This window comes from Caretta caretta, chromosome 12 (genome assembly GCF_965140235.1).
Source record: "Caretta caretta isolate rCarCar2 chromosome 12, rCarCar1.hap1, whole genome shotgun sequence".
Lineage (NCBI taxonomy): Eukaryota > Metazoa > Chordata > Testudines > Cheloniidae > Caretta > Caretta caretta.
Genome location: NC_134217.1, coordinates 16,724,895 through 16,752,272, shown reverse-complemented (window position 1 = coordinate 16,752,272; position 27,378 = coordinate 16,724,895). Strand labels below are relative to the sequence as shown.

Below are 27,378 nucleotides of genomic sequence, written 5' to 3'. Positions count from 1 at the left end.
GGTCTTCTTCCATCAGCGGCGCGCCTGCAGCAGGTCTTCCGGTCTTCACCCCAGGGGAGCGCGAGCCAAAAAGTTTGGAGACCACTGATCTAGAGTGCTGCATGTGTATGGTGATCTCAGCTCATAAACTGTGAGCTAAAAGGAGAAGGCTGAAAAGACAGGGTTGGCTGAATTGGAAAGAAGACACCACATTACTAATGTCCAGTCTGCCCTTTATTGCCTATCTTACCAGATGAGATGACAAAGCCCTAAAAAAAAAAAATCTCGCTATAAATGCTAATTTTTTTTCACAGATAGCTAGGGAAGCATCTAATCAGCTTGCACTAGTATCAAGCTTTCTGTAACCCACTTGACTGAACCTGCTGTGGTAACTTGCCCTTTTCTTTTCTTTTTTTTGTCCTGGTGCCCTACTTGTGGTTTTGCAGCCTACATGTAGTTTTCCTTGCCACCTACATTGTTTGTCAGATTCCCCACTTTCCATTTTCCTTGCCCCACCAACCAGGAAGATGTGAGAAGGGCAATTTAATTTCTGAACAAATGACATCGACCGGTAAAGTAACATTATCTCACATTAAAGAACTGTTCTGTCATGTTCAGTATGGTTCTGTTGTCACCCTAATTGTTCACTAACCTCAAGTCTCCCAAAATACCAGGGAAGGGAGACTTGGGCTTCTTTTTCCTTGGGGAGGCAGTGGAATGTAGGTTTCTCCGTAACAAGATCAAACTATATTTCTGTTTAATCCTTCTGCACAGCAGAAGGAAGAGGAGTTCTTGATGCTTCAGAAATAAGGTGACATTTTCCCCACCACCCATATTCATCACATACACATAACTATTTATGCAGTGTTGTACGTGAGAGAGAATCCTTCTCCCTGCACAGGCTACAGATTGGTACCCAGAACCATTTGTCAGCCTCCTAAACTCCCACTGCTGTGGCTTTCCATCTTCTGCTGTATTTTCTCATTTTAAAAATGAAAACAATATTTTAGTGAAATTCGACTATATTTTCAAAGTGATGGGGTGCAGTAAGAATTCCTGGTCATCGACCTTGGTCTACCAGGCCAAGGAGGCTAACTTAAATCCACCCTTTAATTGCTTCAGCAAAGGGATTTCTGCAGTCTGTGGAGAAGAATGTTGGATCAGTTCTGAGTGTGCTCATTCTTTGAAGGATCTTATGATCCTTTTTATTCCAGGTAAGCTCTTCAGAGTATTGTTGGTTTCATTCCTCTGCAGGGAGCAGCAGATGACTTGAAAGCAGTGATACACCTGCTTTTCTTTTATTCTTGTCCACTGACACTTGTTCCCCGGTCAGAGGTGTAATTTCATTAACGTGTGTTTGTTTGGGCACATGGGACAAAGCTTTATTGATCTCCGATTAGCTGAGCAACATTAGTAATTTCTGAGGAAAGGATTCCATTAAAAGGCTCTACCTCAATAGCCTTGAGTAACTCAGTTGTGTTAGCATTTTGGCAGTAGACTTTTCTATTTAAAGTCTCCTATCCAGGATTTGAATTAATCAGGTGCTTCCTCCAGCAAGGAAGGCAGTTTGAACTCTTAGCACATGATGTGAAGAATTTGATGGTTTGAATATTTTATAGTCTTACTTCTACAGAGTGAGATTTTGAGTCCGAACGTCTATCGAAAGATGCTGGAAGCCTGCTGAGGAGAGGGAGACTGCAAAAAATTGAGAGAAGAATGTTTGTTTCACACTGACTGGGCAAGCTGTGCTAGAGACCCTGTTTAGTCCGTCTTGAGTGCATACCTCAGGTGATAGGTCTGGCTTCCTGCATCTCACTCTGGGCGGAGCCATGTGGTTCAACCACTCTGGGACTGGATCTCTGGACTGCAGCCCCTATGCCCCCACTTCCCAACTGTATTAAGCTAACAGTATAAGGATTTGCGAGTCTAGACTCCAGGTTTGTGGGGTCCTGGGCAACTGATGACTCTACTGGAGAGCCAGGCAGAGCAGCATCCCAAAATTACTGCAAGGTTAGGCACAGCAGGAAGCTCTGCCTGAAGAGATGAGCGACAGAACCCTGCAGCTGCCTGATTGGTCAACACCAACTATTTAAACAAGAAATCTGCCCTAGGGAACCATCTGAGCAACAATGCAGACTCTGGCTTCCTACTGCTAAAGATCTCTCCTTTTTGCCTGATTGTGCTCCCAACTCCTGCCTTTTACCCTGGCCCAGCTTGACCTTAGTACCTGACTCAGCTTGGTAACTAGCTTGCCTTCAACCCTGGCCCAGTGGACACTACTGGGCCAGCCACCAAACAAGCCCAACTGTGAGCGGTATCTGTAAGAAATTTCCCTCCAGAAGCCTGTGACAGAATACGGTTGCAAAAAGAAAAGGAGGACTTGTGGCACCTTAGAGACTAACCAATTTATTTGAGCATAAGCTTTCGTGAGCTACAGCTGCATCCGATGAAGTGAGCTGTAGCTCATGAAAGCTTATGCTCAAATAAATTGGTTAGTCTCTAAGGTGCCACAAGTCCTCCTTTTCTTTTTGCGAATACAGACTAACACGGCTGTTACTCTGAAATAACGTTGCAGTGACACAGAAGCAGCTTCCTCAAACAAAGCATTTGTTCACCCAAAGGTACAAAGCACACAGAGCAAATGTATAAAACAAAACAAATGTCTAAAACAAAAAAGGCCTATACATGCATATCCCCTTACTTACCCTGAATTTTTCCTTGCAAGCTTTGGTAGGCTCCACTCAGCCCAGTTACCTCCATCTCCAAGTCTGGAAAAACAGACAGCTTGATGCTGTTTGTGTCTCTTTCTGTCAGTATGGGTCTCTGTCAGTATGTTGACGGCTCACTGAAACCCCCTTTCTGCGTAGGCCATCATCTTTAAGGGTTTAGTATACTCGTTGGTGGAAGAGTAAACTTTTGCTAACCTGGAGGGAGCCAAGCAGGGGCATTCTCCAATTAATAGCTGCCCACGTTGTTCCCTTTGTCATTGTTTCAGTTGCTGTTTGCTTCCCCCGTACAGCCGCCTCTGTTGCCTTCAGGCAGGATAATGTCAAACGGGTAAACTGAGGTGCATGTAATATTTAAAAAAAAAATGCATACACTCATACCTCTCGAGAGCAGAAAAAAGAATCCTTTATTGAAAGCCTGAGCTGCAACACTCAGAAACTGCTAAATTAAGGAGACTTCTTTTTTAATCTTCCCCCAATAATTTTCTAACACACTGAGATTCCTAACATGGCATTTCAAATAACTTTACATTATTAAATCTTTTTTCTTCTCAGGAAAGCTTGCTTTTATCTATACTGCCAGCTCATATCTCAATGGGAATGAAACTAGCCATCATAGAGCGACTGAAGGAAACCAATGATGATAGGCAAATGCATGATAACAACTTCCATAGTCTGTATGTGAAAAGGCATCAGAATGTTAGGTAAGTAAAGAAACTTGACAAATGGCTGCATTAAGACATGCTTCTGCTTTTTAATACTTGGTCTATTTACTGATGGTGAGGAGTGTCATGGTTGGGATCAGACAGGCTGAATGAAGAGTTTATGTTCAGATGCTCTGAACACATCTGCCAAGGTGAGAGGAGGGAAGAGAACTGGTTTGAAGTTATTTTGCCAGATTTGGGATTTCTTTTTTTCATTGTAATGGTAAAAAAACCCCAATTACCTACCCTCTTTAGTTGTCCAAATCCACATCCTGGACTGGGTAAAGTCAGGTGTTTTTTTTTTTAATGTGTTTTCATGCCAAAGTGAGCTTGTTTGAAGACTGTGGGCCCTAGACTAGCATGCTGTATTTTAAACTTAAATAAAAACAAAGCCAGAGAGAGAGGTGCTCTGTTAGAGATCTTGAGTATTGAACCACAGTGCAATTAAATCTCCATATTATTATGAGAAAACAAAGATCATTAAAATGTGACTAAATAGTGTGTCCTTGTCCAGCATCCTGTATGCAGACATTGTGGGATTCACTCGTCTGGCTAGCGACTGCTCTCCAAAGGAGCTGGTAGTGATGCTGAATGAGCTCTTTGGGAAGTTTGATCAAATTGCAAAGGTAAGTGTTGCTCTTCATTATGTGAATGGGGGTAAATGCTACTCTTAGAAAACTACTAGTTCCAAGCTCCTGGGAGTGAGTCCTCCTGCGCTGGGAAGTCTGGGTGATGCAAAACACAGGATAGGAAGTATTCGCTGGAGATTCTGCTTGGCCTGACTTTCAAGCTAATAAAAATCCCAGCAAAAGGCAAAATTGATTTAAAAATCTCTAAAAGAACCAGGAAAGCTATTTGAGTGCCAGGAGGAGGGTTTGTGGTATGAAACCAGGATAGTTCTCTGGGATTCTACTTTTCAGCTCTTCTGCTGAATCACTGTGGATTTCTGGGTGAGTTCCCTAACTCTTCGTGTTTTGGTTTACCCACCGGGAAAATGGGAACAGTAATACTTATCTGCAAAACCTCACAGGGGGTTGCAATGCTGAATTCCTTCACATTTCTAAAATGCTTTGAAGTCCTCTAAAGAGCACTGTATGAAGTGCAAATATTGGGATATTTTAGTTATGTAATATAGTAATAAAATTTGAACATTGGGAACTGTACAATATAAAACAATGTCAGAGACCATGTAGCATGAAAAAGGGGTTTGTGCTATTTGATTAATTTTTTTTTAGAGTGGAATTATATTTGCAGTATAATGTAGTGATTGAGTCACATTATAGAATATTTTGTCCTGTTTTCCCTGTAATTAGTCATTTGCGTATATACTATTTGACCTTAGGCTGGCAGAATGAATCATTTTAACATCTGCTTTTGATATACTTTTATGAAGCAAATGGGTAAAGAATTTCAGACCAATCTACCTTTGACTATTGTGCCAAAAACGTCAAATTAATATAGCTAAAGGGGAAACTATGTTGGTAAAAATACTGCTTGTGATGGCATGGGCTGTTTGCCAATGTTCTCAGAATTACTTTTGTCTGTACCTATGATAAATATGGAACAAATTATAAAATGTGGATTGCAGTGTCCAGCAAGAACATGCCTATTAAAACTGAAGGCTCAGAAATCTGGAGAATGTATGCAAATGACTTCTTGCCCTAACTTGCATAGTTGATAAACAACTCTTTATATACAGACGTGATCTCAAACGTCCTGATGACCAGAACTTAAGACTGTAGCATAGAATGAGCTTTACATGTTTAGGAACTGCTATGTTCCTGGCTAGCTCTGGCATCTCCCTGGTTTGCTATTCAGCTAACTCGGCTACTCCTTTAAAACTGTTCCACTTGCATCTCCTTGTCCTGGACTGGGTGGAAGGCTGTTGAGAGTCCTATCTAATGATTTTCCAACTGTCCGTGTTATGGAGCTAATATAGCTTCAAAAGAGTAAAGCTGCATTTTATTTTGTCCTGTAATGTACAAGAAGTAAATGCCAGCCACGGGTGTTAGAAATTTATTTTTGATGAAGAATAAGGAAAGACCAAAGCCTGGCTTTTAGAACTTCCAATCCTTGATTTTTTTAAAGATTGTGGTTTGATTTACAAACTGAGCATATTTGGGTATATGTAACAAACTGAAGCATAGTTAGAAGAATTTAATGGGGTTGGAAAAACCTCATTTAGTTTGTAAAGTTCTAAAGCTTTCCAGGAAGTAAACAGGAGAAGCTGTAAATTCTAGAATAGGGGATTATGCTGATGTTAAAGTATTGTGTAATTATGCTATAAATAATTGAAAGAGAAGAATCCTTAACAAAGTAATTAAATTAAATCTTGATGGATGTGGGTAAATTAGATTGTTGAATGTACTGTATCCCTTGTGCTAAAATAGCACACATTAGAGCCTTGTAAACAATAAATGATCTTTTCCCCACACTTCTAATTTTTCATATAGTATTTCCAGGAGTTGAGTTGTAATTACAGCTTTGCAAGCTCTGGAGAATACTAACCTTCTTATTAGAGCTATATTTTTGTATGACAACCCTTATGAACACATGGCTTGATACAACTGTTACTTCAGTTGCGTGGGTTTTTTATGCCACAGGATAAAAATATATAAAATCAGTAAAATAAGCATAGATTTTTTTAAAAATTAAAATGAATTGAAAGGATAACTATGGGCATTGTTTGTAATGGTTCTTTAGGTTCAGAAAAAGTAACAGCTGAATTGCCTTTATAAAACAGAATAATTTATTTTTGTATAATAGTTGATAAACATCTCAAAATACTCTACAGCTGATTTATTAATATATTTTATAGGTTACCTTATGTCCTGTGATTCGCATCTGTTGATATGAAGGCTCAGCTGAATACATATGTATTTTGGACTTCACAAAATTGTGGAAATGTTTCAATTAAACTTTCTCCAGTGTTGTTTTGCCTGATTGCATTCAAACATTGCCTGAAGTTTTTGTGATATTTTGTGAGAGCAGTAATATGGATGCATAAACATTCCCAAATCAATTTTTGAAGCAAAACCTATTTTCTTACAAAATGGTGCAGAAATGTCAGGAAAATAGGAGTGATTTTAATTTCATAAAGACAGGTTTCAGAGTAGTAGCTGTGTTAGTCTGTCTCCGCAAAAAGAACAGGAGGACTTGTGGCACCTTAGAGACTAACCAATTTATTTGAGCATAACCTTTTGTGGGCTACAGCCCACTTCATCGGCTGCATAGAATGGAACATATAGTAAGAAGATATATTTATACATACACACAGAGAAGGTGGAAGTTGCCATACAAACTGTAAGAGGCTAATTAATTAAGATGAGCTATTACCATCTCCTGCCTAACTTTTCTCAAAGTGACATTAACAAGTGATGTCTCCTGTTACGTACTCTGGGTATGTACTGATGCATATAAGCAGTGCTTTTTTCCTGTTATGTTTCTTTCTCCTTATTTTTCAGGAAAATGAATGCATGAGAATAAAAATTCTGGGAGACTGTTATTACTGTGTCTCAGGCCTACCTGTGTCCTTACCAGTTCATGCCCGGAACTGTGTGAAAATGGGACTCGACATGTGTGAAGCTATAAAGTATGTATTCTGTAAAAAGGACTTTTTAACCTATAGACACTCAGAAAATAGACAAGCACCTTAGAAATGTAGGGCTGGGATTTTTTTTTTTTTTTAAAAAAAGGTCATGAAGCCATTGGGTAAGATCGTTCTTAGTCTTTTGTGTGGACAGTCTAGAGTGGATTCACTAACTATTGTATCACTTACGCTATTTCATTTTGCATGTGTCAAGTTCGAATGGCTCCAGCCTCTTTTCTATAAACAAAGTATGTATTATGAGAGAAGAACATCATGGGTCTCCATGGCTTATATAGGAAGGAGATGAAATCAGAAGAGAATAAAATGCTGAATGAAATACTTTAAGGCCAATTTATTATTTTTAGTTATACATGATTTATCATAAATCCATAAGACCAAAAATAGCAAAGTCTGCTTGATGATGATAGTATTCCTTTGGGCTTGCCTGCCTGGTGCAATCAGAGGGGTGTAATTTATAAAGCACTTTGACGTGTGGTGCTTAAACTGCCCCATGTAGACCCTGCTGGAGGGTCTACATTAGCATGAACTAGACACCTTTTAGAGCATGCCAGCAGGATCTATGCAGTGCAGTTAAAGCACTCTGATGTGTTGTGCTCTACAAATCACACTCGTCTAATGCACTTTGACAGTGCTATATAGACAAGCCCCCTTTATTTTTGGTTTAAAAATAGTTGTTTCCACATATCTAGAGCAGTCACCATACCTTTTATTATTTCTATTGCTTAGCACATAAAATGTATTGAGGAGGAGAAAAGGGTAGTGTACCAGGCCTGGTCTTGCATTCCTTGTGTGCAGAAGGAATGCAGATTTGGATGTACAAAGAGTGCAAGGTCAGGTGTCAAGGTGGTAATGCAAAGGTATGGTTCCCTTCCCACAATAATGTGGGATTCTGTAACGTTTCATTCTAAGGTTACACAGTGAGAATGGATTGACTAGTTATTACGTTCCAGCACCATCTTATGTTCAGGCTTAAATTTCAGCGGTGAAGGTAATTAAACTATGTTGTTGCTTATATTAAAGAGAAGAAAGTTGGCTAGGACAACTGAAGTTACTGCCAACTCTTTCAAATACTGCCATGAGACCACCTACAACCTCTATTAACCCCAGCATGAATAGAAAGGACATGTGTTTAAGAACACTTCACAACATTTAAACTCTAGCAGCAGCCTAACATCCACATAACACAAAATGGTTTTTTTGGGTGTAAATTACATTTAAGTTCCTAGGATTTAATTCTCCTTTCTTGTATATTTTAGCTGTGACAGTGCCAAGGGGTAGCCAAAAGTTGGCTTAACTTTGTACCCATTGACTTCAGTAGGAGCAGAGTTAGACCACTTCCTAGGGCTTTGACAATCCCATCCTAAGTGCATGTTTCTTTTCATTATGAAAATGAGCCTTGTGTGTATTCTAATCTTAATTGCTGTTCTGAATCGCTGTGCTGTGAGCTGAGAATCAATCTATTTGTCTACCCTGTATTCGGGAGACCATAGTAATGGTATTATTCTATACAATAAAATTAGAAAAGCTTCAGATGCACAAATCAGAGGAAGTCTCCATAAAATCTTTGGATACTTTTAATAAATCACCACATTTTCCCCCCCTCCTGTCTTCAGCAATTCTAAGTTTCACACCTGCTTTTTAGTGAGTGGAGGAAATCAAACCCGAGTAAGTAATGTATATACGTGGGGCAGATAGCTTATATTCTGATTTTTCTCCCCTCTGCCCCTTTCCCCCAAGACAAGTGAAAGAAGCCACTGGAGTGGACATCAGTATGAGAGTTGGTATCCATTCTGGGAATGTGCTTTGTGGCGTGATTGGACTCCGGAAATGGCAGTATGATGTGTGGTCTCACGATGTTTCCTTAGCTAATCGTATGGAATCCTCAGGAATACCTGGGTAAGAATATTTGTTTTGGCTGTTTCTTCAGTTCTACAGTGATCATTTTTATATTATTTCAATATTTCATTATATTGTGTTGGGCTGCTACACTTATTTTAAATAATGAAGGTTTGAAATCGGCAAAAATGTCTGTCCAGTTCTACTGTGAAAAATGTTTGTCTCTAAATAATTTCTCACCTAATCCATAGAACTCTGATCTTATGTGAGATATAATGCTCTTATATAGCTCTTGACCTTTCTTGAATCCCTGAAACTGTGTTTTATTATATGCTAACTGACCTGATTCAAGTTGTACATTAAGATATATTATATCTGTATTTGTGAATTGAGATGAAAACACATACACAGCTTCTGTAGGCAATACAAGGCTGTATATTTACTTAGTGTTTCTACTGATGATTTAAATCAAGTGTGAGTGATACATTTATCTAGAGAGAGATCCAGAAAACCGAGATGATAATGCAGCCTCATGATGTATAAACAGTAGGTTTGTGTGTTGTTTGTCTATAATAATTAATAATAATTAATAGCACTTTTGATCTATAGATCACAAAGCACTTTACAAAAGAAGGTAGTAAGCATGTTTATATATTTTTATAGTTGGGGGAACTGAGGCAGAGGTGTAAAGTGACCTGCCTGACATCACCCAGCTCGGCAGTGTGGAATTTGGGAATAGAACGTAAGTCTCCAGACTCCCAGTGCAGTGGTCTATCAATTAGTTCAAGCTGCCTATCTGAGATACTTACTAAAAATAACATGAAATGTAAATATTCTTTAAAACACAACCATTTAGTATTTCCCTTATTCAGAAAGAATACCAACTTAGTGTTTTTCTGTGTTGCAGTGTATGTAATATTTGAAATTGTGATTATAAAATACCCCAAATTCTGTTTTTAAAAAACAAAACAAATAAAGATGTCCTGGGCTTGCACACGCTCGTATTATTAACTGTTTGAATTACAGTAGGACCTAAATGCCCCAACTGAGGGCTGGGCCCCTTTGTGCTGGGCTCTGTACGTACATGTAGTAAGAGACATGCCCTGCCCAAAAGAGTTTAAAGTCTAAACAGACAAGAGAAACCAATATTGAAGAGGGAACAAAGGCATGAGGAAGTGCAGTGAGCTGTCCAAACTACACAGCAGGTGTGTGGGAGGGCTAGAAATGAAAGCCCAGTCTCCTGGCCCTCAGCCAGCGTCCTAGCCATTGAACCATGCTACTTCTGTCTAAAATGGATTAGAAAAGCAATTTTATTACCTTGAGTCAGATGCTTGTGTAATCTAGAGATACACTTATGGGGTTTTAGTTTTGTAATTTACAGCATTATCTGACAAGATGATACTTTATAGCTGCTGCTTTCAAGAGAGAGTGAGAGATAGAGCATGCACTATGGACAGGATTTATCAAAGAAACCTGTTTTTTTTTTTTTTCTGTTTTTTTTCTCCAGCCTGTACAGGACCAAGGAAGTTGATTCTGTCCCTTCCCTCTTCCACCCCAAATGATTCTGTAATTTTCTGGGGGCTTTCATAGCCTGTGCAAATCTATCAATGTTTTGTGGAATGACAATTATATAAATCTACGATTGCCATTAAAAAACCCTTAAAGCATAGCTCAGTCTTGAGGGGTGGTTCCTTGTTACCACCTGCCTGAGTGACTACAGATTGCTCAGCTTAGAGTAGTAAAATGGGTTTACTAATGGAGAAAGAGCCCTGCAGACTCAACAGGGAATCTGAAAGTTGAGTTGTCTACTGGTGAAGGTGGCTGAGCCAGAATGTAAAGTAATTGCTTAGTTACCAGTTGTGGCTGTGATGTGCCAGCCGCAGTAGAATCGAGCACACTGCTTGTGTGCTCTGTTGACTCTGCAATGCTAACAGGAGTACAGAATTGTAAAGATTTTTTTTTTTTGCCTGTAAAGCAAGCTAGCATGACTCCAAATACAGTGAGGGAGTCAGAAGGTGCATTTTTACAGTCCATTTTAGGACCATAACCACATCATAAAGCTTTGATGGCTCTGTTCCCTTCTACAAGCGTATGTTTAATTCTCTGTTTAATATTACGACTGGTTTGGGTTGGCCCGCTGGTGCTGAAATAGCACCGTGTAATACTGCACTTTCTACGTGTGCGTAGCACTGGGTCGTCATGGGGTTCAAAATTTACACTACTTGACAAAAGGGGACATTTTGTGTCACAGGGGTTATGGCGTAGCCTCACAGGGAGGCTGCTTGTTACACAGCTCCTGTGAAGAAAATACAGCGTGAGTGAGATTCCCATAAGCACACAGTGTTGGCTAAGTTTGCTGTCACTGCAGTCAATGGAAGTTTTATTTCATGGGGAGTAGCTAGGCAGACACTGAGCACTATGGAAAACCCCACACTATAACAGAATTATATGCCAAATTGACTATGTTTGTTCATTTTACTGTAGGGTGTGGAGTTTCTTTTTTGTTTGGCTATCTGATTTTTTTCTCTGTACAATGTAATAGCTATTGCAAATGATCTGCAGGTGTATTTGGTTATTAGTTTACTGGTGAATTTTTTTTTTTTAAAGTTCTCAATTTTCAGTGTCCCTGTACAAATGCAGCCAAAAATACTTTGAGGTGTACCCAAATAGCCATTTTTCTATGGAAACATGAGCTTCTGACCTAGAGCAGAGTTATTTGTATCATAGTAATGTGACCTCATTTCTTTTCTGTGCTTCTGAATGATTTTTTGAAAGCTTTTGGTGTTGCTGAGCTGGTTACTGATGGCCATTTCTGCAGGTGTCTGAAAGATCAGAACGTGTTTTACCGTAACCTTTGAAACGTCACTCTTGTTGTAATTTAGCTTAATAGCTTTTTTTGTTCATCTGAAGACCAGGCTGACTTAAAAAACATTGACTAGTTTAGGCCCAGCCCTGCAATCCTTACTGCGAGTAGCCTCTTTGTCTTCAAGGCTGGGTGAGGAGGGGAGAGTATATTTACCCTTTTGTGGAAGTGACCAAAAACGGCATTGAGGCTGCAGTTGGCATTATATGCCTGTCCCTTTTTCAGTGAGGCTCAAGTAATGTCCATGAGCAAATAAAGCTCCCTTAATCATTTCAGAAATTGTCTAAATATTTCCTTTCTTGTTTCTAAATATATAGAAAAACTTTTATGACCAGCTCTTGTTGTGACCTGATGATTGTAATCTTATAAACAATATAGTCCGTATGATACTGACCTTTACTTTACAATGGGAGTTTAAGTGAAGGACAGAAGACATGCTTGCATCAAGGTCTGAAGTGTGCTGCATTTATTCTGTAGGCTTAAAAAAACATCTGATGTTGTTAATCGTCATATGCAGCTGAGCAAACTCTTCAGTCAAGATACTGTCTAACAGATGTTGCATTTGAATGCTTCCAATCTATTGGAAATCCCTAAAGAATTTGCTGAATGGGAGACTGAATCTAAATAAGCCCTGGTTAATTTTGGGGTGTCACCTAGCATTTTACAATTGCTACTGGACACACATAATGATTTAGGGCATCTTATAAAATTTCATTTTAGAAAGTCCTCTTAGGCTGGTTAAAGCTGAGGTAAGAATTGCAGCAAAATAGTCTCATAGGCCAGTTACCAGTAAATAAAACAGAAACATCTCTAGTCGCTGTGGGGTCAGGTGCAGTTAGGGTGACCAGACAGCAAATGTGAAAAATCGGGACGGGGGTGGGGCGTAATAAGAGCCTATATAAGAAAAAGACCCCAAAACTGGGACTGTCCCTATAAAATTGGGACATCTGGTCACCCTAGGTGCAGTCAGGACTGGGTTTAGCCCTCCCTGCTCCAAGGCATTCTCACCTATTGACTCCCAAAGAGCTACCTTTCCTCCTGGGAAATCTGATTGGTCAGCAGTCTCCAACCCTTCCATTGAGCACATGTGCAGGGAAAGGGAGTGGGGAACTGCCCTTAACCTCCTCCTTGCTGTAATTGGGTAAGCCATCAGAACCCTCTCACAAACTCCATTTTAAAGTCAGTGACTGGGTTCTCTTCCCAGCTCTGTATTTGATTCATTGTGTGACCTTGGACAGACTATTTAACCTCTCTCTGCCTAAATTACTCCATCTATAAAATAGGGTAAATCTGTAGCTACGGAGAAGCATATAAGTGAAAGGATCATAATTGTTATTTTATTATATTAATACATTTAATTATTTGGAATGTCTTTTATTGTGCAATTCTATAGAAGGGGGTTGCACAAACACCTGATTCCATGTGATTACCTGGTGCAACGAAATATTCAAGACAAGGCTCCTGTGATCAGAATGAATGCATGGGAGTATTAGCAGATCCTGTTCAGAGACCTGCACTGTTGCTGCTGTGCTTCTGATTTCTCTCTCCAGGAAAAAAATACATGTTCAGAATTGCCCTCCTTGTTGTTAAACCTTCCATGGATTTACTTCAGTCCACTTTGCTGATATTCCTTCTGCCTGTCTAGCACAGGACTCATCCCTCCACACAGTTTTAACTATTGTTTTGTGTGTGTGTGAGAGAGAGAGAGAGAGAGAGAGAGAGAGAGAGCGCATTCTCTGAAGCTCCTGTCATCTGGAACAACCTTCCTTTGTCTCTTTGCCTTGTCAGTCATCAAATCTTCATTGATGATATTTCTTCTACCTTGCCTGCACCTCTTAATTTCTCTATCCCTCTGCTATTTACTTTCATGTATTACTTAGTACCAGGACGTGTTTTGGGATACACATGGTATGAAAGACGCAACACAAATAAAGTTGCATTGTATAATGTACCATGAAGGATCATAAATAAGCAATACTGTTTGAACTGCTGTCAGGATCCTGGAGTCATCTGCCAAAGCTGTTGAAATGTAAATGAGTTGCTTAAACTGACCTTTCCGTGAATGTTTAGGCCTTTTGTTCTTTTTCCCCACTCTAGTCGTGTACACATCACTGAAGCAACGCTAAATCACCTAGGCAAAGCTTACGAAGTGGAAGAAGGGAATGGACACCTGAGAGACCCATACCTTAAAGCAATGAACATCAAAACCTACTTGGTGATTGACCCAAGGGTATGTGTCTACATTTAAAATATGTGTGTGTGTTTTAGTTCAGGAATATTATTTGTGTGTGTGTGTGAGAGAGAGAATATGGGTCATCTGTGTGGTTTGAATGTAGGACCTCTGGATCTAAAAGCATGTACCTGTACTGTTTGAGTTAAAGGTCCAGTAGCTTGAAGGCAATAGCTGACTTACAAATGTCTTACGTGGGCCAGCTACTAGAGAGGGACAAAAATGCATGCGTATCTATTATTTGATGTGTGTGTGTCATGCAAAGCAGTTTCAGGATAAAGGCTTTGCATAAGGCTAAACTATATAATAATCCTGAATTTCAAAGGAAAAACTCTGCCATAAAGTCCATCTCAAAAATGTCTGAAGCTCCGAAAGCAAATAATTATGAAATTGATCTGCCTGTTCTCTTTGAAGGAAAGCTTGTTTTAAATAGCGTTCAGTGTAGGACATACAAGTAGCTTCACCATAGATGTCTCAGTAGCCAAATGTTAACCATTCATTTATTACTGCTGTCCCCAGAAAGGGATGTTCAAGGGTGATGGTCACACATGAATACTTGTTAACTACTGAGACTGTCTGCCCAACAGAGATCCTCTTTGTTCCTTAAAGCCTTCCTCAGTCCTCCTCTTGTGTGCCAGAAGTGGAAAATAATCCATATCTACAAGGGTTCTCTAGTGTGATTGATCTCTGAATTAGTGCCAAGCTGGGGCTTCATCACCATTAGCCCTTCCTCAATAGTTCACGCTATTCACTATCTTTCATTATTACCCCAATACACTCCATTGCCGGATGAAGTGCTAGCGTTACAAATGAGACAAAAGGATGCATCTAATTCTCCTCCTATAGTTCATGCTTTTCTCTGGCTATCTGTAAACAAGCAAAATAAGCCACTTGGGTATTTAACAGTTTTGAGAGTTTTATGATGAAAAGCGAATAAAGAATCAAAAGAAGAGAATCTGGGGCACTCCTGTAATACCAGCTGAGACTGGGCTCTGCTATGTCACATCCAGAGCTTGGCTTGTGAAGTTTATTGCAATGAAACCCAACAGTTCCTGTATTTCATTGGGATCCCCGAGCGTGGATTACGTGCCCTTGCAGTCAATCCTGAGCTTCCCTGAGTATGCTAGTGCAGTCGGGGCTGGCTCAGCACTGCAGACAGAACAGACATCCATCTAGAGTAGCAAAACGTTAATTAACTGTTGATAGCAAAACTGTTAATTAACTGGATGACTGTGAGTGAACATTTGCCATTTTGCTTATGGAAGTAATATGCCTAGAGCTTGGCTTCTGTAGCTTTTCCTTGTACACAGACCCTGTTGACTGGTACTACTGATCCTTCTTTGTTATGCCCTCGGAAATATAAAAGTTTTGTTCCTGTTGAAACCCAGCTCTTGCTGTTCTTATGTTCCCCCGATAGGAGTTCTGTGGCTCAGGTAGTAGAGACTCTGAAGAAGATTTTGTTATCTTTGTTGTTTTGATTAGGCTTTCTATCTAGGATGCTTTTATATAACCTCCATGAGTAACTCACTCATTTCTGTATTCTGGGTCAATAGCCCTGGAAGCCATTCTTTAAACACTGATCATACTGAAGTGCTGCAGTTTGCTATTAAATTCCCATTTAACAGATAGAAGTAAGAAAAATGAATAGCCAGACCAGAGCATGCAGACACTTAGAGCATCCGTCAGAAACTTTCTAAATCTGCTAGGAGCCACCTTTCTCCCCTCCACCCCCCTCCCCTGCCCTTCCCCCAGCTGTTGTTTGTTTTTAGGTCCTCCTGCTCTGGTTACTTCCCCTCTTTTCTCCCCCTCATTCCTCTAACTCAGCTGAAATCTACATGCACCTTGGGGTGGAGTTACCACTTGGTGTATCTTGTGGTTGAGCTGAGTACCTTGGGAGCAAGAAATTTATGCTGGTGAGTGAAGCAGCTGCCCGAGTCCCCAGCCAGGTCCCATGAGCTACGACTGTGGCTAGCTACATTAGGCATTACTACTGGAGCAGGGAGGGAATGTGGGCAGCTTTAAGGAGCTCCTCTTACTGCAGAATGTGTTTGCAGAGAGTGTGGGAAGGGTGGGTCTGGTGGAGCTCTCTCACCGTATGTTCTATCAGTCTTACTGGCTGCATCTTTCAGCCAGGATCTCTCCCCAGTCCGATGATGTTTCCTTTATCTTTCAAGTGTTGTCGTCGATGCTGTGAGTAGAAATGAAGAGAGAGATCTGGGGAGTTTGCTCCCCTTTCTTATAGCAATTCTCTTCTCTGAAAATCCTCTCCAGCTGCGGCTCAGGAGACAAAGTCTGATTGCACGGGAACTTCCAGCTGTTCCTTTGCCAAGTTGTATATTTCTTGCTCACACCCTTTTTCCTGCCAAAGAATGGCTGCTTAGCTGGATGATAGTCCATTTCATTTTGTTGACATTTTGTTGGCTGAGGCGTCAGTTTGCCTTTTGTCTCTGAGGAACTGGTTTGTGCCTGCTTTCTTGAAATGGGAACGTGTCTCAGGAATGTCATACAGTAGACATGCAATTTTACATACAACATTGTCATACACATTTTACCAGGACAATAATCAACAGATTGAGTTTTCAAATGATCTCTCATAAGGCATTTTGTACAAAATCATTTTACAAAAGAGTTTTGTAAAAATGGTGAATGTGGGGATATGAACTGTCACGGGCCATTTTTCAAATTTGTCTCTTCAGCGATACTGCCAGAACAGGCCATTCAAACTGTTTGTAATTTAAAGAATATGATCTTTGCCACCCACCGTGCAGTTAAACTGGTATTCTGAAAAGCGTTTTGGGGGAAAATAAAAACGCACCATAGAATGTTCCAGGTTAAATTTTCTCAGTCTAGACAAGCCCCAAGTGAAAGTATATTTTTGTTTTTTGTCCCTAAACTGCTAGTCCTGAAAAATCCACTTGAGATCTAAAACCAAGCTGGGTCCTTTCACCCTTATGCGTCATCAGTAGTAAAGAGTCTGTAGTTAAAATTTAGTTTACAGTTAATACCTCAGCCAGAATAGAATTGAACTCCCTCTTCCATAGCTCTAAATTATATCCTTAGTTCTGCTTGTTTAAGTGCCATTAATTTCTCTGAAGGTGGTACTGAGAGCAGAATTTTATCTTGGTCAGTAAGGCAAACAGATAGGACTGTGAATATACAGAGCTGGATGACTGCTCTATTGGGTAAGAAAGGTGCCTTTTTCACAGATCACATTTCTGACCATAATCATGCTTTTTTACGGAGACCAAAATATCAGTGTGTGTTCAGCGAACAATTGAGAGTTCGAAATTCTATGAAATGTTGAATAAATAACAACCTGCTTTTTCTCTTGCATGCTTGGTGTCTAGTACTTATTACCATACCTAGATACACCTCCCGACAGACATGTTGTATACAAATACAATGCAGTTGTCAGATGTGCTATTTTTTTAAAAGGTACATAACATTTCTAAGGTAATGTAATCTCTTTCTCTTCCCCCCCGCCACCCCCCCCCCAGCTTTATGGGGAGGTGAAGTTGTTTGTGTGGTACTTATTTTACAACTTCCAAATAATCACAAGATAATCACATAAGAATGGCCACACTGGGTCAGACCAAAGGTCCATCTAGTCTAGTATCCTGTCTTCCGACAGTGGCCAATGCCAGATGCTTCAAAGCGAATGAACAGAACAGGGCAATCATCAAGTGATCCCTGTACAATCTCATTGATTAATAATAGCTTGAAGCAGTATGCAAATTTTTATCTCCCTGTAATTAGTAACTATGGGGCCACGTAATTCCCTTTAAATCCAAGTATCCAAAGATTGGAAAGAAAAAGAATTAGCAGAAAACAAATCAAATGATCTTCTTTAGCTATTTTAAATTACAGACTGGATACTACAAAGACATGCAGGTGATCGGGTGCTTTACGCTATTCTGTGATTAGATTTTTACTGGCACACTATGCTGTGTGTATACTCAGCGGGATCTGATATACCTCCATTAAAATGGGTCTTGCACTCCTGGAGATGCCTAAAATGTGAGGATATGCTTATTCATCAGTGCACTATCTGAGATCTGATGCTGTTATTACACCAGTTATTCCTAATGTGTTAGCTGCTTTTGGTCACATGAAAGGACGTTATGAGGCTTTATATGTTCCTTTGCTACACATCCATGGCAGAAGGACATAATCTCTGTTGCAATCCAGGGCTGAGCTTCATAGAACTCTGTCCAGCTTCCTCCCAACCATTGTGTGGGTCCCTCTGTGTCATGTACCCAAGACTTCGTGCTTATGGTCTCATTCTACCTTGACTTTCCTCTGACAGTGAGGAAACCCCTTCATCTGTCTGCAAGGCTCTGTGATCTCTGATGATGCTACACATGGTCCAGAAAGCGAGAAGGTTGAATCAGAGCAGTTTTCAAAGCAGGGAACCTCAGGCAATTCAGAGACTAACCAATTTATTTGAGCATAAGCTTTCGTGAGCTACAGCTCACTTCAGCTCACGAAAGCTTATGCTCAAATAAATTGGTTAGTCTCTAAGGTGCCACAAGTATTCCTTTTCTTTTTGCGAATACAGACTAACACGGCTGTTACTCTGAAATCAGGCAATTCAGTTTGTTATGATTTGCTTAAACTAGAGTTAAACGAGACCGGGGATGGGGAATCAAGGATGGCACTCTGGCTGATGTATGTAGTGCCATGTCCCTGGAAACCAAGGTCCTACGTAGTTGTGTGGCTCTCAGGTACAATCCAACAGAGTTTCAGAGTGCTGTGTACTTTTTTTTTGGTATGTAAATGTGTGTGTCTCTTACTTTTAGTCAAAACAGCAGACGTTGAATAATCATCTCCCTAAAACACGAGTGAACGATGGGCTGAAGATGCGCGCCTCTGTCCGTATGACACGTTATTTGGAGTCCTGGGGAGCAGCCAGGCCCTTTGCCCACCTGAACCACAGAGAAAGTGTCAGCAGTGACTCCTCAGCTCCAAGTGGGAGACGAAGAAAGGTGATGGTTGGATTGGCACTGCATGGTGTGGGTGGGTGGGTGGGTGGGTGGGAGGGGCGTGTGACGCCCAGTGCAATGCATACACACCCACAGCCTTAAGCAGGAATAGAAACACTGAGTTCAGGGAGAGGGCACCAGAAAACAAAACAGGGATAGGGAGTAGGAAGCAGGAAGGCAACATACACACACACATGTGATCATATAACCACACCGTGGAATCAACCCAGAAATGAATGGGCCAGTGCAGATAACTGAGCACAGGATGAATGGAACGGTTATTCATGTAACAAGAGGATTGCTGCATCCTGCACCAGCTTCAGTTTCTGGATCAGTTTAAAGCGTAGCCCCAGTCTGGAGGGGGCCACGACTGCTTTTCCCAATGGGAACCTTAATTATCTTGACAGTGCTAACGTGAAAGAATAAAACAGGATTTATTCTCCTTTTCATACTCCTGGAATTTCAGAGAGGATTTTAAAGGTAGCAATTTAGGCCCTGATTCTGCCAAGTAATTAAGCCCATGCTTAACTTTAGTGCACATGTAAATTCTATTGATGTCCGGCTTTATTTTAATTAAGTGCTTTGCTGAATCCGGGCCATGGGAGTGCAATGACTGTAAGTAAATAAATCAACCAATCATTAAGCTCATCTTACTGAGAGAGGTGATATTGTCTCCAGTGCATCACAGTTATCCTCTGTCCTTTTTGTATCTTAACTTTCACCTGAGGACCCACTAGACCCAAAAGAGATCTCACTTTAATGTCTCCTCTGAAGGATAGCATCTCTAACTCTGCAGCATCTCCTTTCCCCCTCACTGCTTACATAACACCAAGTTACGGTATGGTGTTTGAATCTTTGGTCTTCTGGTGCTGAAAAGTAAATGAAAGAGATGCATCTTGCTCTCAGCTAACCCATACTTATATGCTAATCAAATACCATGTAATGTTGTACACAACACCTCTGCAGCTCCTCTGTGTCTGCTTGCCTTCTGGGGAACAAAGTGCTGCAGTATGAGTTGTCAGTTGAGTTCCTCCCACTTGTGCTGTATCACTGTGTCAAACTAGCTTTCTCTTATCAGCCATGTAAAATATTTTTTCCAGTTTATGAAATGTATAACTCACTCACAAATCCTCTTGTTTAGGAGATACCTTTGCATTCTACAGGTCGTCAAAAGACTTCAGATAGGTAAGTCCAGCACTGTTATTATGTACTGTGTGGTCCCATTACAATTTGACATACTGTAATTATGTGACTTTATTAAAACAAAAAAAACCAAAAAACCCTAGATTGGCAGGAAGACCTATTGTGGTAGGCACTGTACAAAGAAGTAATAAAACAGTACCTGCCCCACTCTTTCACTCTAGATCAATTTCAGATACACTGCACCTGCTTCTGTTTAGCAAGAAGAATATTGGATCTTGGTTGAAGAATAACTTGGTTGTAAATTAGACGTGTTTAATCATAGAATCATGGAATATCAGGGTTGGAAGGGACCTCAGGAGATCATCTTGTCCAACCCCCTGTTCAAAGCAAGACCAATCCCCAATTTTTGCCCCAGATTCCTCAGTGGCCCCCTCAAGGATTGAACTCACAACTCTGGGTTTAGCAGGCCAATGCTCAAACCGCTGATCTATCCCTCCCCCCAAAAGTGACACGGGAGGGGGTCTCTGGGAACTGAACTCAGGTCCTAGGCTAAATATCTAACCGCTGGACTATCCTCCCTCTAATACAGTGGTTATATGAGCCTGAAAATCCTAAAACTAGTTTTGAGCTCTGCATGGTTTACTTGTTCCCGACTGGTTGCCCTACTTGTGTTCTGGTGTGACCTAGTCATCCCACAAACTTGTCAGTGACAGAATTTTTCCAGGCAGTCATTCTATACCCCTCTTCATTCTCATTCACAATAGCAAGCTTTGGCCATTTCTTTATACATACTCTGTTAGATGAAGTTATTGTATGGTTATCCAGCTTGCAGGGTACATCATATCAAGATGAACTGGTGTCTGAGACATTTAAAATATCTCATGGTTGCATATACAGGCCGCATATTCATCTTTAGTAGAACAATTCATAAAGTACAATTTTTAAATGTTGCATTTAATCACAAGATGCTTCTTAGCTGCACTTATGCTTTATTAGGTTAGAGCTGACTCTTTTTGAATGATGGATATTGCAGCTAATGTCTCTCATGAATAACCAACCACACCAAATTTGGCCTTTGAGACTTCTCATGAAAACTTCTTTAGGAAGAGATTTTTCACCTTGACAAAAGGCTGCCTTCAAAATAATTTTTGTCTTGAATGATTAATTTGATTATTGTTAATCTGCTAGAGCTGTTGTATTACATTATGTGTGTTACTCTCTGTGTTAGTCTGCATGGATCTAGACAAGAACAGTTATGTACCTCTTCACTTGTAAACTATAAGTGAGTTCCTTCTTTCTCCTTTTACTTCTGTACTTGTTCTGTCACTCTGGATGCCCATATTTCCTCACTGACTCCATATCCTTCTTTTTACAGGAAAGTAAGTGAGATGCTGTTTGTGTAAGGAGGGAGGGTAACTTTAGAGAAATTTATACTTTTGTGTGCCGTTCCTTTTTGATTTTCGTATTCACAGTAATTGAGAATATTCCCAGTAGTTTTTAAGAAGTTTTGTTTGAAAATTTTCAGAAAATTGACATATGGTAATTGTATTTTTGCTTTGATAAGCCCTGAGTTTGGCTTCAGTGTGTAATAAAGTATTGGAATTATTTATATTTGTTTTAATAGTTTCTTGGGTTTATTTTGGAGATCATGTTGTTGTTCTGATATATTTTTGAGGATATTTGTAATTAAGTGACAATGATGAATAACCTTTGCAGTATGTGACAGCTACACTGTGCATATATTCTACAGCATGTTTTGGAAGTCTGAGTAAAGATACATCACATTCATAAGCCAGAAATTGATTTGATGCTTAATATCTTCTGTCTCTCTCTCTCTCTCTCTCTCTATTTAGAAATACGTCCCAGAAGGGAAGGATGGAAGAAGATATTTATGATGAAATGATGTCGACCATTGAGGGTCTCAGTTCGACTAAGTATGTACTTTTTAAAATTGTTTTTCTAGGTTTTAAAAGCAGCTCTCCTTTTCTCCAGAGAGAACCTGCATTGCCAATTTTAAAGCTACATGTAAACATCACCTTTCAAAATTTTTTTTGTTTGCTTGTGTGCCGTTTGCTTGTTTTTAACTTGAGTACAGTGGGAATTCTTTTGCATTAAAGTACAGCTTAATAATATAGTTCCATTGTGAAATTCTCAGCCAGGTTACAGAAAAATGTTCGTTTGTGAGAAAACAAGAAATTGTAACATTTTAACTGTCCCAGCACATTACACAATAGTGGGCTGAATACAGGTCACAGGAAATGTGGGAAGGTCAGAGGGGTGAGGCAGCTGGGGCACACATGTAGGCAGAGGTCAGGAGCACATGGGTAACTGCTGGGAGCACTGCAGATATGACTCCCATGGCTGGCTCACTGAGGGTACATGGAGTATCAGTGCTAATAGCAGGCCCAGCAGTTGGCACAATATATCTGTAAAAAGCATATGAGGGCTGCATTTTATATCTTTTAAAATGAATTTTAGCATAGAAATCCCTATGAGCTATACAAACATAGAATGATTTCAATTGGGAGGGAGCCATCCATCCCTTCCTCTGGGTTATGGCAAGGCTGATATACTTGTACTCAAACCATCCCCAATAAATGGCAGGTATTTGCAGGGTGAAGGCATGGGTGACCGAGTATCTCTAATCCATCTCTAACACCTCTCTTTACCCTGTCGTATTTATGACAGGGTACCCAGCCAAGAAGGTTTCAGACTGGATTCCTTTTGTACTGATGACTATACTACCAAAGGGATAACTAAACTGGTGCAAATCCATGAGCTGCAACCATGAGATAACTAAACTGGTGCAAAACCACTAGTGCAAAACCACTATTAGTCGAAATGTAAAGGCTCTTAAGAGTGCTTTGCCAGCTGTTCAGAAAAACATTATGCCATGCTAAACAAGTCATTAGCTATGTGAACAATGGAATCCAACCTGAAACATACGATTTTTGCATTCTGTTATGTTAGTTTATTGCATACATTTTGTAAAACCTATTTCTATTTTAATGCAGACCATGGTGTACTAACTCAGATGACTTCTGTGGATTCTCACTGTTTTTTGTAGAATCTGGATTGGAAAAAGAGGTTCGTAAGAGATTAAGTAATCTTTTTTGTTATCCTAAGTTACCATTAAAGAACTATGCCTACATAGGAGCTGGGAGCATGCTTCCCAGTCTGGGCAGACAGACATGCACTAGCTCTGCTTGAGTGTGCTAAAAATAGCAGTGTGGATGTTGGGGCACAGGTGCTGGATTGGGCTAGCTACTCATGTCCGAGCCCAAGCTCTGGGTCTGAACTTGGGTAGCTAGCCTGGGCTGCCATGTCCACATGGCTATTTTTATCACACGCGTGTCTATCTGCGGGGACTGGGAGCTGCAGTGTAGACGTACCTTCATAGAAACATGAAAGGACAATTGAAACTGAAAGTATGTTCGTTCCTATATTGGGATTCCTGAGGTGACTGCAGCCCCAAATACATCTTAGGTGACGTGATGTAATGGAGATCTCTTGGTTCACTTGGCTTATTCCCTCCTTCTTGGTAATGTTGTTAATATGGACTAAATGAATTAGTAAATAATCTAGGGTTAAACCTTGGCCCTTTAAAGTCAATGGACGTTTTGGCAGTGGGTCCAGCATTAGTCTGAACATCTTCATTATAAAAAAGCAATGAGGTATTTAAAAAGTGTCTTTACATACATTGTAGCAAATAGGACTCTGCTTTCCATGATCATTTCTTTATGCATCAGTATGATATTTGGTAGGTACCGTATATACCCTATATGAATGGTAACATTATCCTTGATCCTTAAAACATCCTGAGTCATAGCTTAAATGGAGGCAGGATTAAATTTCAAATACCCTTATGTATACGGTATTTTACCATTCTAGTCCTCGCCCTTTCCCAAACTCAGGGGGACCCACAACCCATCCCCGTACCCCCCGAAAAAGAAGAGCCTTCACTGAACCACTCCAGTCCGAGGAGAGCCCTGGTTAAACCCAGAGTGATTCACGCATATGGACACATTCATGAGGCATATGTGTATATATAGTAAAACTTGCATCAAGAGCCTTCTCAGTTTGAGGCTGCTGTCAGTGTCCTCAAGGTTTCAGTTCAGTTTTGGGTAACATTCAGTTAAATGAACTTCTCCTAAAAGTTTTTATTCTGGTATCTTGTGTGGTAGTTCAAAACAGATTTCACTGTGTGTGTATTAATCTACTCACATAGGACGGGGCCCCCAATCACTATGATAATATAAATAGTCATATAATCAACTCTTATAGTAAGTGTTAGTTTGGAAGCTGTGCTGACTTACATGTTGTGTACAGATCCGTTGTGCAGTTACTGCACCTTGTTAGGTGTCCCCAGCTGGTTAGAAACTGATTCTTTTGGACTGGGGTCTTTTTCTTCAGTGATGCCTAACTGTACGTTTTATCTGGTTGATTGGTTTCTCTTCACATTCTTGGCTTAATAGTATGGTGCAAAGATACTTTTGTGGTAGAATTAAAAAATACAAGTAGTAGATTACAAAAACTAACTCTAGAATTATCCTTATTAAATGATTACAATCTTTGTTTCAGTATCGCACCATCCCCATCCCCAGACTGAGGAGTTACTTTGTCTGTGCCGGTATTGTGTTGCTCTGTATATTTGTGATACAGATGTTTGTCATGCCAACGTAAGTGTGTGGTGTTTTGCATTTCTTTACATTTTAAATGGATTTTCTGGATAAAACATTGCTTGCATGTGAGCAACACCTTTAGCTCTTACAGATCATCCTGAAGGGCTGAAGCTAAGGCTGTCTGCACTTAAACCGCTATAGTAGTGCTTCAGTGTAGACATGCACTACTGTGACGGGAGGGGTTCTACTGTTACTGTAGTTAATCTGCCTCCCTGAGCTAGGTCAATGAAAGAATTCTTCCATAAACCTGGAGCTGTCTATGCCGCGGGTTTGATAGGTTTACGTACGTCTCTCAGGATGTGGATTTCTCATATCCCTGCATGACGTGGCTGGGTTGATCTAACTTTTTAGTGTAGACTTGGCCTAATAAGTTACATACACAAATACATATTCATTCTTAATTGTGACATGCTCTTTGTTAGTATAGTGCATTCATAGGTAGTTTTGCACCTGAGCCAGGACAGCTGCATTAACCTAAGTGCACAGTGTTTCCTTAGCAGTGTGTTTTAGCTGTGCTCAGTATACAGAGGGAGAAGATCTATTAAGTAAGGAAGTGCATTTTAGATTGTTTTTCTGATCATCACCTTAATGACTGAAGATGAACAAAGGAGAGTAGGGTTAGGCAGTTTAGGAGGGTTTGAAGCCTGAATCTGATGTGGAAGGAAAGAGAAAATCAATGAAGGCGTTTGATTATGTAAGTGACTAGCTCAATGATACAGTGTAATCTTCGGGGACTACTGTACATTCACACTGGGAAACTACTAGACGTTCTTATTGTTGTATTCATTAGAAGAAATTAGTTGTAGCAGTGGCATCTTGTGTAGACTGGTGATAAGATTTGCAGAGGCTAGAGAAGACGCAATAGATCAGTAGAGATGGCCCAAATTTTGACAAAGATTTAAGCAGTCAGGATGGAGACACCTTCAGAGATGCCTGGAGGAGGAAGACCAGATTTGGTGAGAGTCTGGATGATGGGGGAGAAGGGCAAGACACGTGTAATTGGCTGTGGAGCACTAAGGAAACTCTCACCACAAATATTTCTTGTAATGATAATGTCAGGATTATGAATTAGGTTAGTAATATTAGCTCTAGTATTCCTATCCGATCGTGGATACCATTATAATATAGTTGCTTAATCTGATTCTAAGGCCAGAGATTTGTTAAATGGCTCTTTGTCACAGCTTGGAGACAGCTGACTTTCCCTGGTATTTTAAATTTTCTGCAGTATCTGTTTTTCTCTGCTGTGACACTAATGATGGTGGTGTGGTTTATCCATGGGGTAATAGCACATGATTTGAATGAGAGAGTGGAACACCTGAAAGTGAATCTTTGCCAAGAGAGGGCAATAAACGTCCACGGAAGGCCCTTTCTCATGATCATGTAATGCCAAAAGAACAGCAACGATATTTATTTTAGTTATGGGAAACTGCATTAGTGAGTGTTGCTTGGTTAGTTGCAATTTGACTATGACAATATGCATAACACTTCCGTTTAACTTTGTTCTCCTCTCTCTGTTTTAGAACCGCAAAACTAGGACTTTCATTTGGAGTTGTAGCAGTCATAATTGTGCTTATTTTGTGTGTGTGTTTTGCTGATAAATGCCTGGTAAGTAAAAACATAAGCCAACATTTTCAAAAGTGGATGGCTAAAGTTTGGCATCTAAATATAAATTACCTGTTTTTCAGAGGTGCTGAACTTTCGTAAGGGTTACAGATACTCAGCACTTCCCACAGTGAGGACATTCATATTAGGTGCCTAAAATATAGATTTAGGGACTCAATGTCCAGCACCCGCATTTGAAAATTCTGATCATAATTCTTACATGCTGTTATACAGCTGTAAACACACTTTTAACTGGATTTTTAAAAAGTCCTTTCTGTTCTTGCAGTCATATTTTCTGGGGTTTTTACCCTATGTAGTGGTAATCCTGGGTATGGATCCTGTAGTTTTCTGTGCTGAAACTGACATTCAAGTGAAAGGGAGTTTTGAGTGCATATTGATTTTAGGACTTGATTGACTATAAGAATTCATAAGCAAATAAGAAAAATGCAAATTCATGCATGTTGTAAAGGTGGTGATTCCATAGCTGGCTGAAGGGTAACGCTCTTAAAGTTGGACCTAAGTAAACCAAGAATTCTAGAAAGTAAAATGACTAGTATTTGAATTGACTGTGTTGTGGTGCACAGGTACATTACCAAATGTATGCAAACAGTGTTTTTAATAAAATTAAAACTGGCTGCACAAAAACAGAGTGCAAGTCCTATGATGTACAAAAAGAGACAACATCCTCCAGTCCAGCCTCCCCATCACCCACCCCCAAATCAGCCCTCTGATTTGGAAATGCCTGGGAGAACAGGGGAGCATTACTGTGTGTCCATAAGGTCACTAAACTTGGCTGTGGTGGACCAAGGAGGGAGTGAATTTTTAAAACTTTGTTGAGAATTTCCTGCCATCAGCCACTCCCAGCATAGCAGATCTCAGCTACCATGAAAACAGATGTGGAAAGAGATGGGTCTCTTAGGTACCCAGGGCCTAAGCCAGTTAGGGTATGTCTACACTGCAACTAAAACCTGTGGCTGGCCAGTCCCAGTTGACTCAGGTTTGCAGGGCTTGGGCTATAGGG

At 40.2% G+C, this 27,378-nt stretch overlaps 2 protein-coding genes across 6 annotated transcripts in view; one reads left to right on the top strand and one right to left on the bottom strand.

Annotated features, from left to right (window-relative positions):
* Positions 1–27,378, top strand: part of ADCY7 (adenylate cyclase 7) — a 121,635-nt gene that overhangs the window by 77,900 nt on the left and 16,357 nt on the right. For all 4 annotated transcript variants that reach the window (XM_048870748.2, XM_048870749.2, XM_048870747.2 and 1 more), the window contains exons 6-16: positions 3,261–3,409; positions 3,924–4,035; positions 6,874–7,001; positions 8,757–8,915; positions 13,816–13,948; positions 18,748–18,933; positions 20,072–20,115; positions 21,927–22,007; positions 23,088–23,160; positions 24,655–24,752; positions 26,276–26,360. In XM_048870748.2, coding sequence (XP_048726705.2) covers positions 3,261–3,409; positions 3,924–4,035; positions 6,874–7,001; positions 8,757–8,915; positions 13,816–13,948; positions 18,748–18,933; positions 20,072–20,115; positions 21,927–22,007; positions 23,088–23,160; positions 24,655–24,752; positions 26,276–26,360 — 1,248 coding nt within the window. The remainder of the gene's footprint in view (positions 1–3,260; positions 3,410–3,923; positions 4,036–6,873; positions 7,002–8,756; positions 8,916–13,815; positions 13,949–18,747; positions 18,934–20,071; positions 20,116–21,926; positions 22,008–23,087; positions 23,161–24,654; positions 24,753–26,275; positions 26,361–27,378) is intronic.
* Positions 196–27,378, bottom strand: part of BRD7 (bromodomain containing 7) — a 73,723-nt gene continuing 46,540 nt past the window's right edge. Inside the window, exons 17-18 of one of the 2 annotated variants that reach the window (XM_048870752.2) lie at positions 12,113–12,196; positions 196–1,674 (exon numbers count right to left, since the gene is read on the bottom strand). In XM_048870752.2, the coding sequence (XP_048726709.1) occupies positions 12,162–12,196 (35 nt within the window). In that variant the 3' untranslated portion in view covers positions 196–1,674; positions 12,113–12,161. Of the gene's footprint in view, positions 1,675–12,112; positions 12,197–16,331; positions 16,418–27,378 lie in introns of those variants that run through there. The other variant, XM_048870750.2, reaches the window with a different exon arrangement.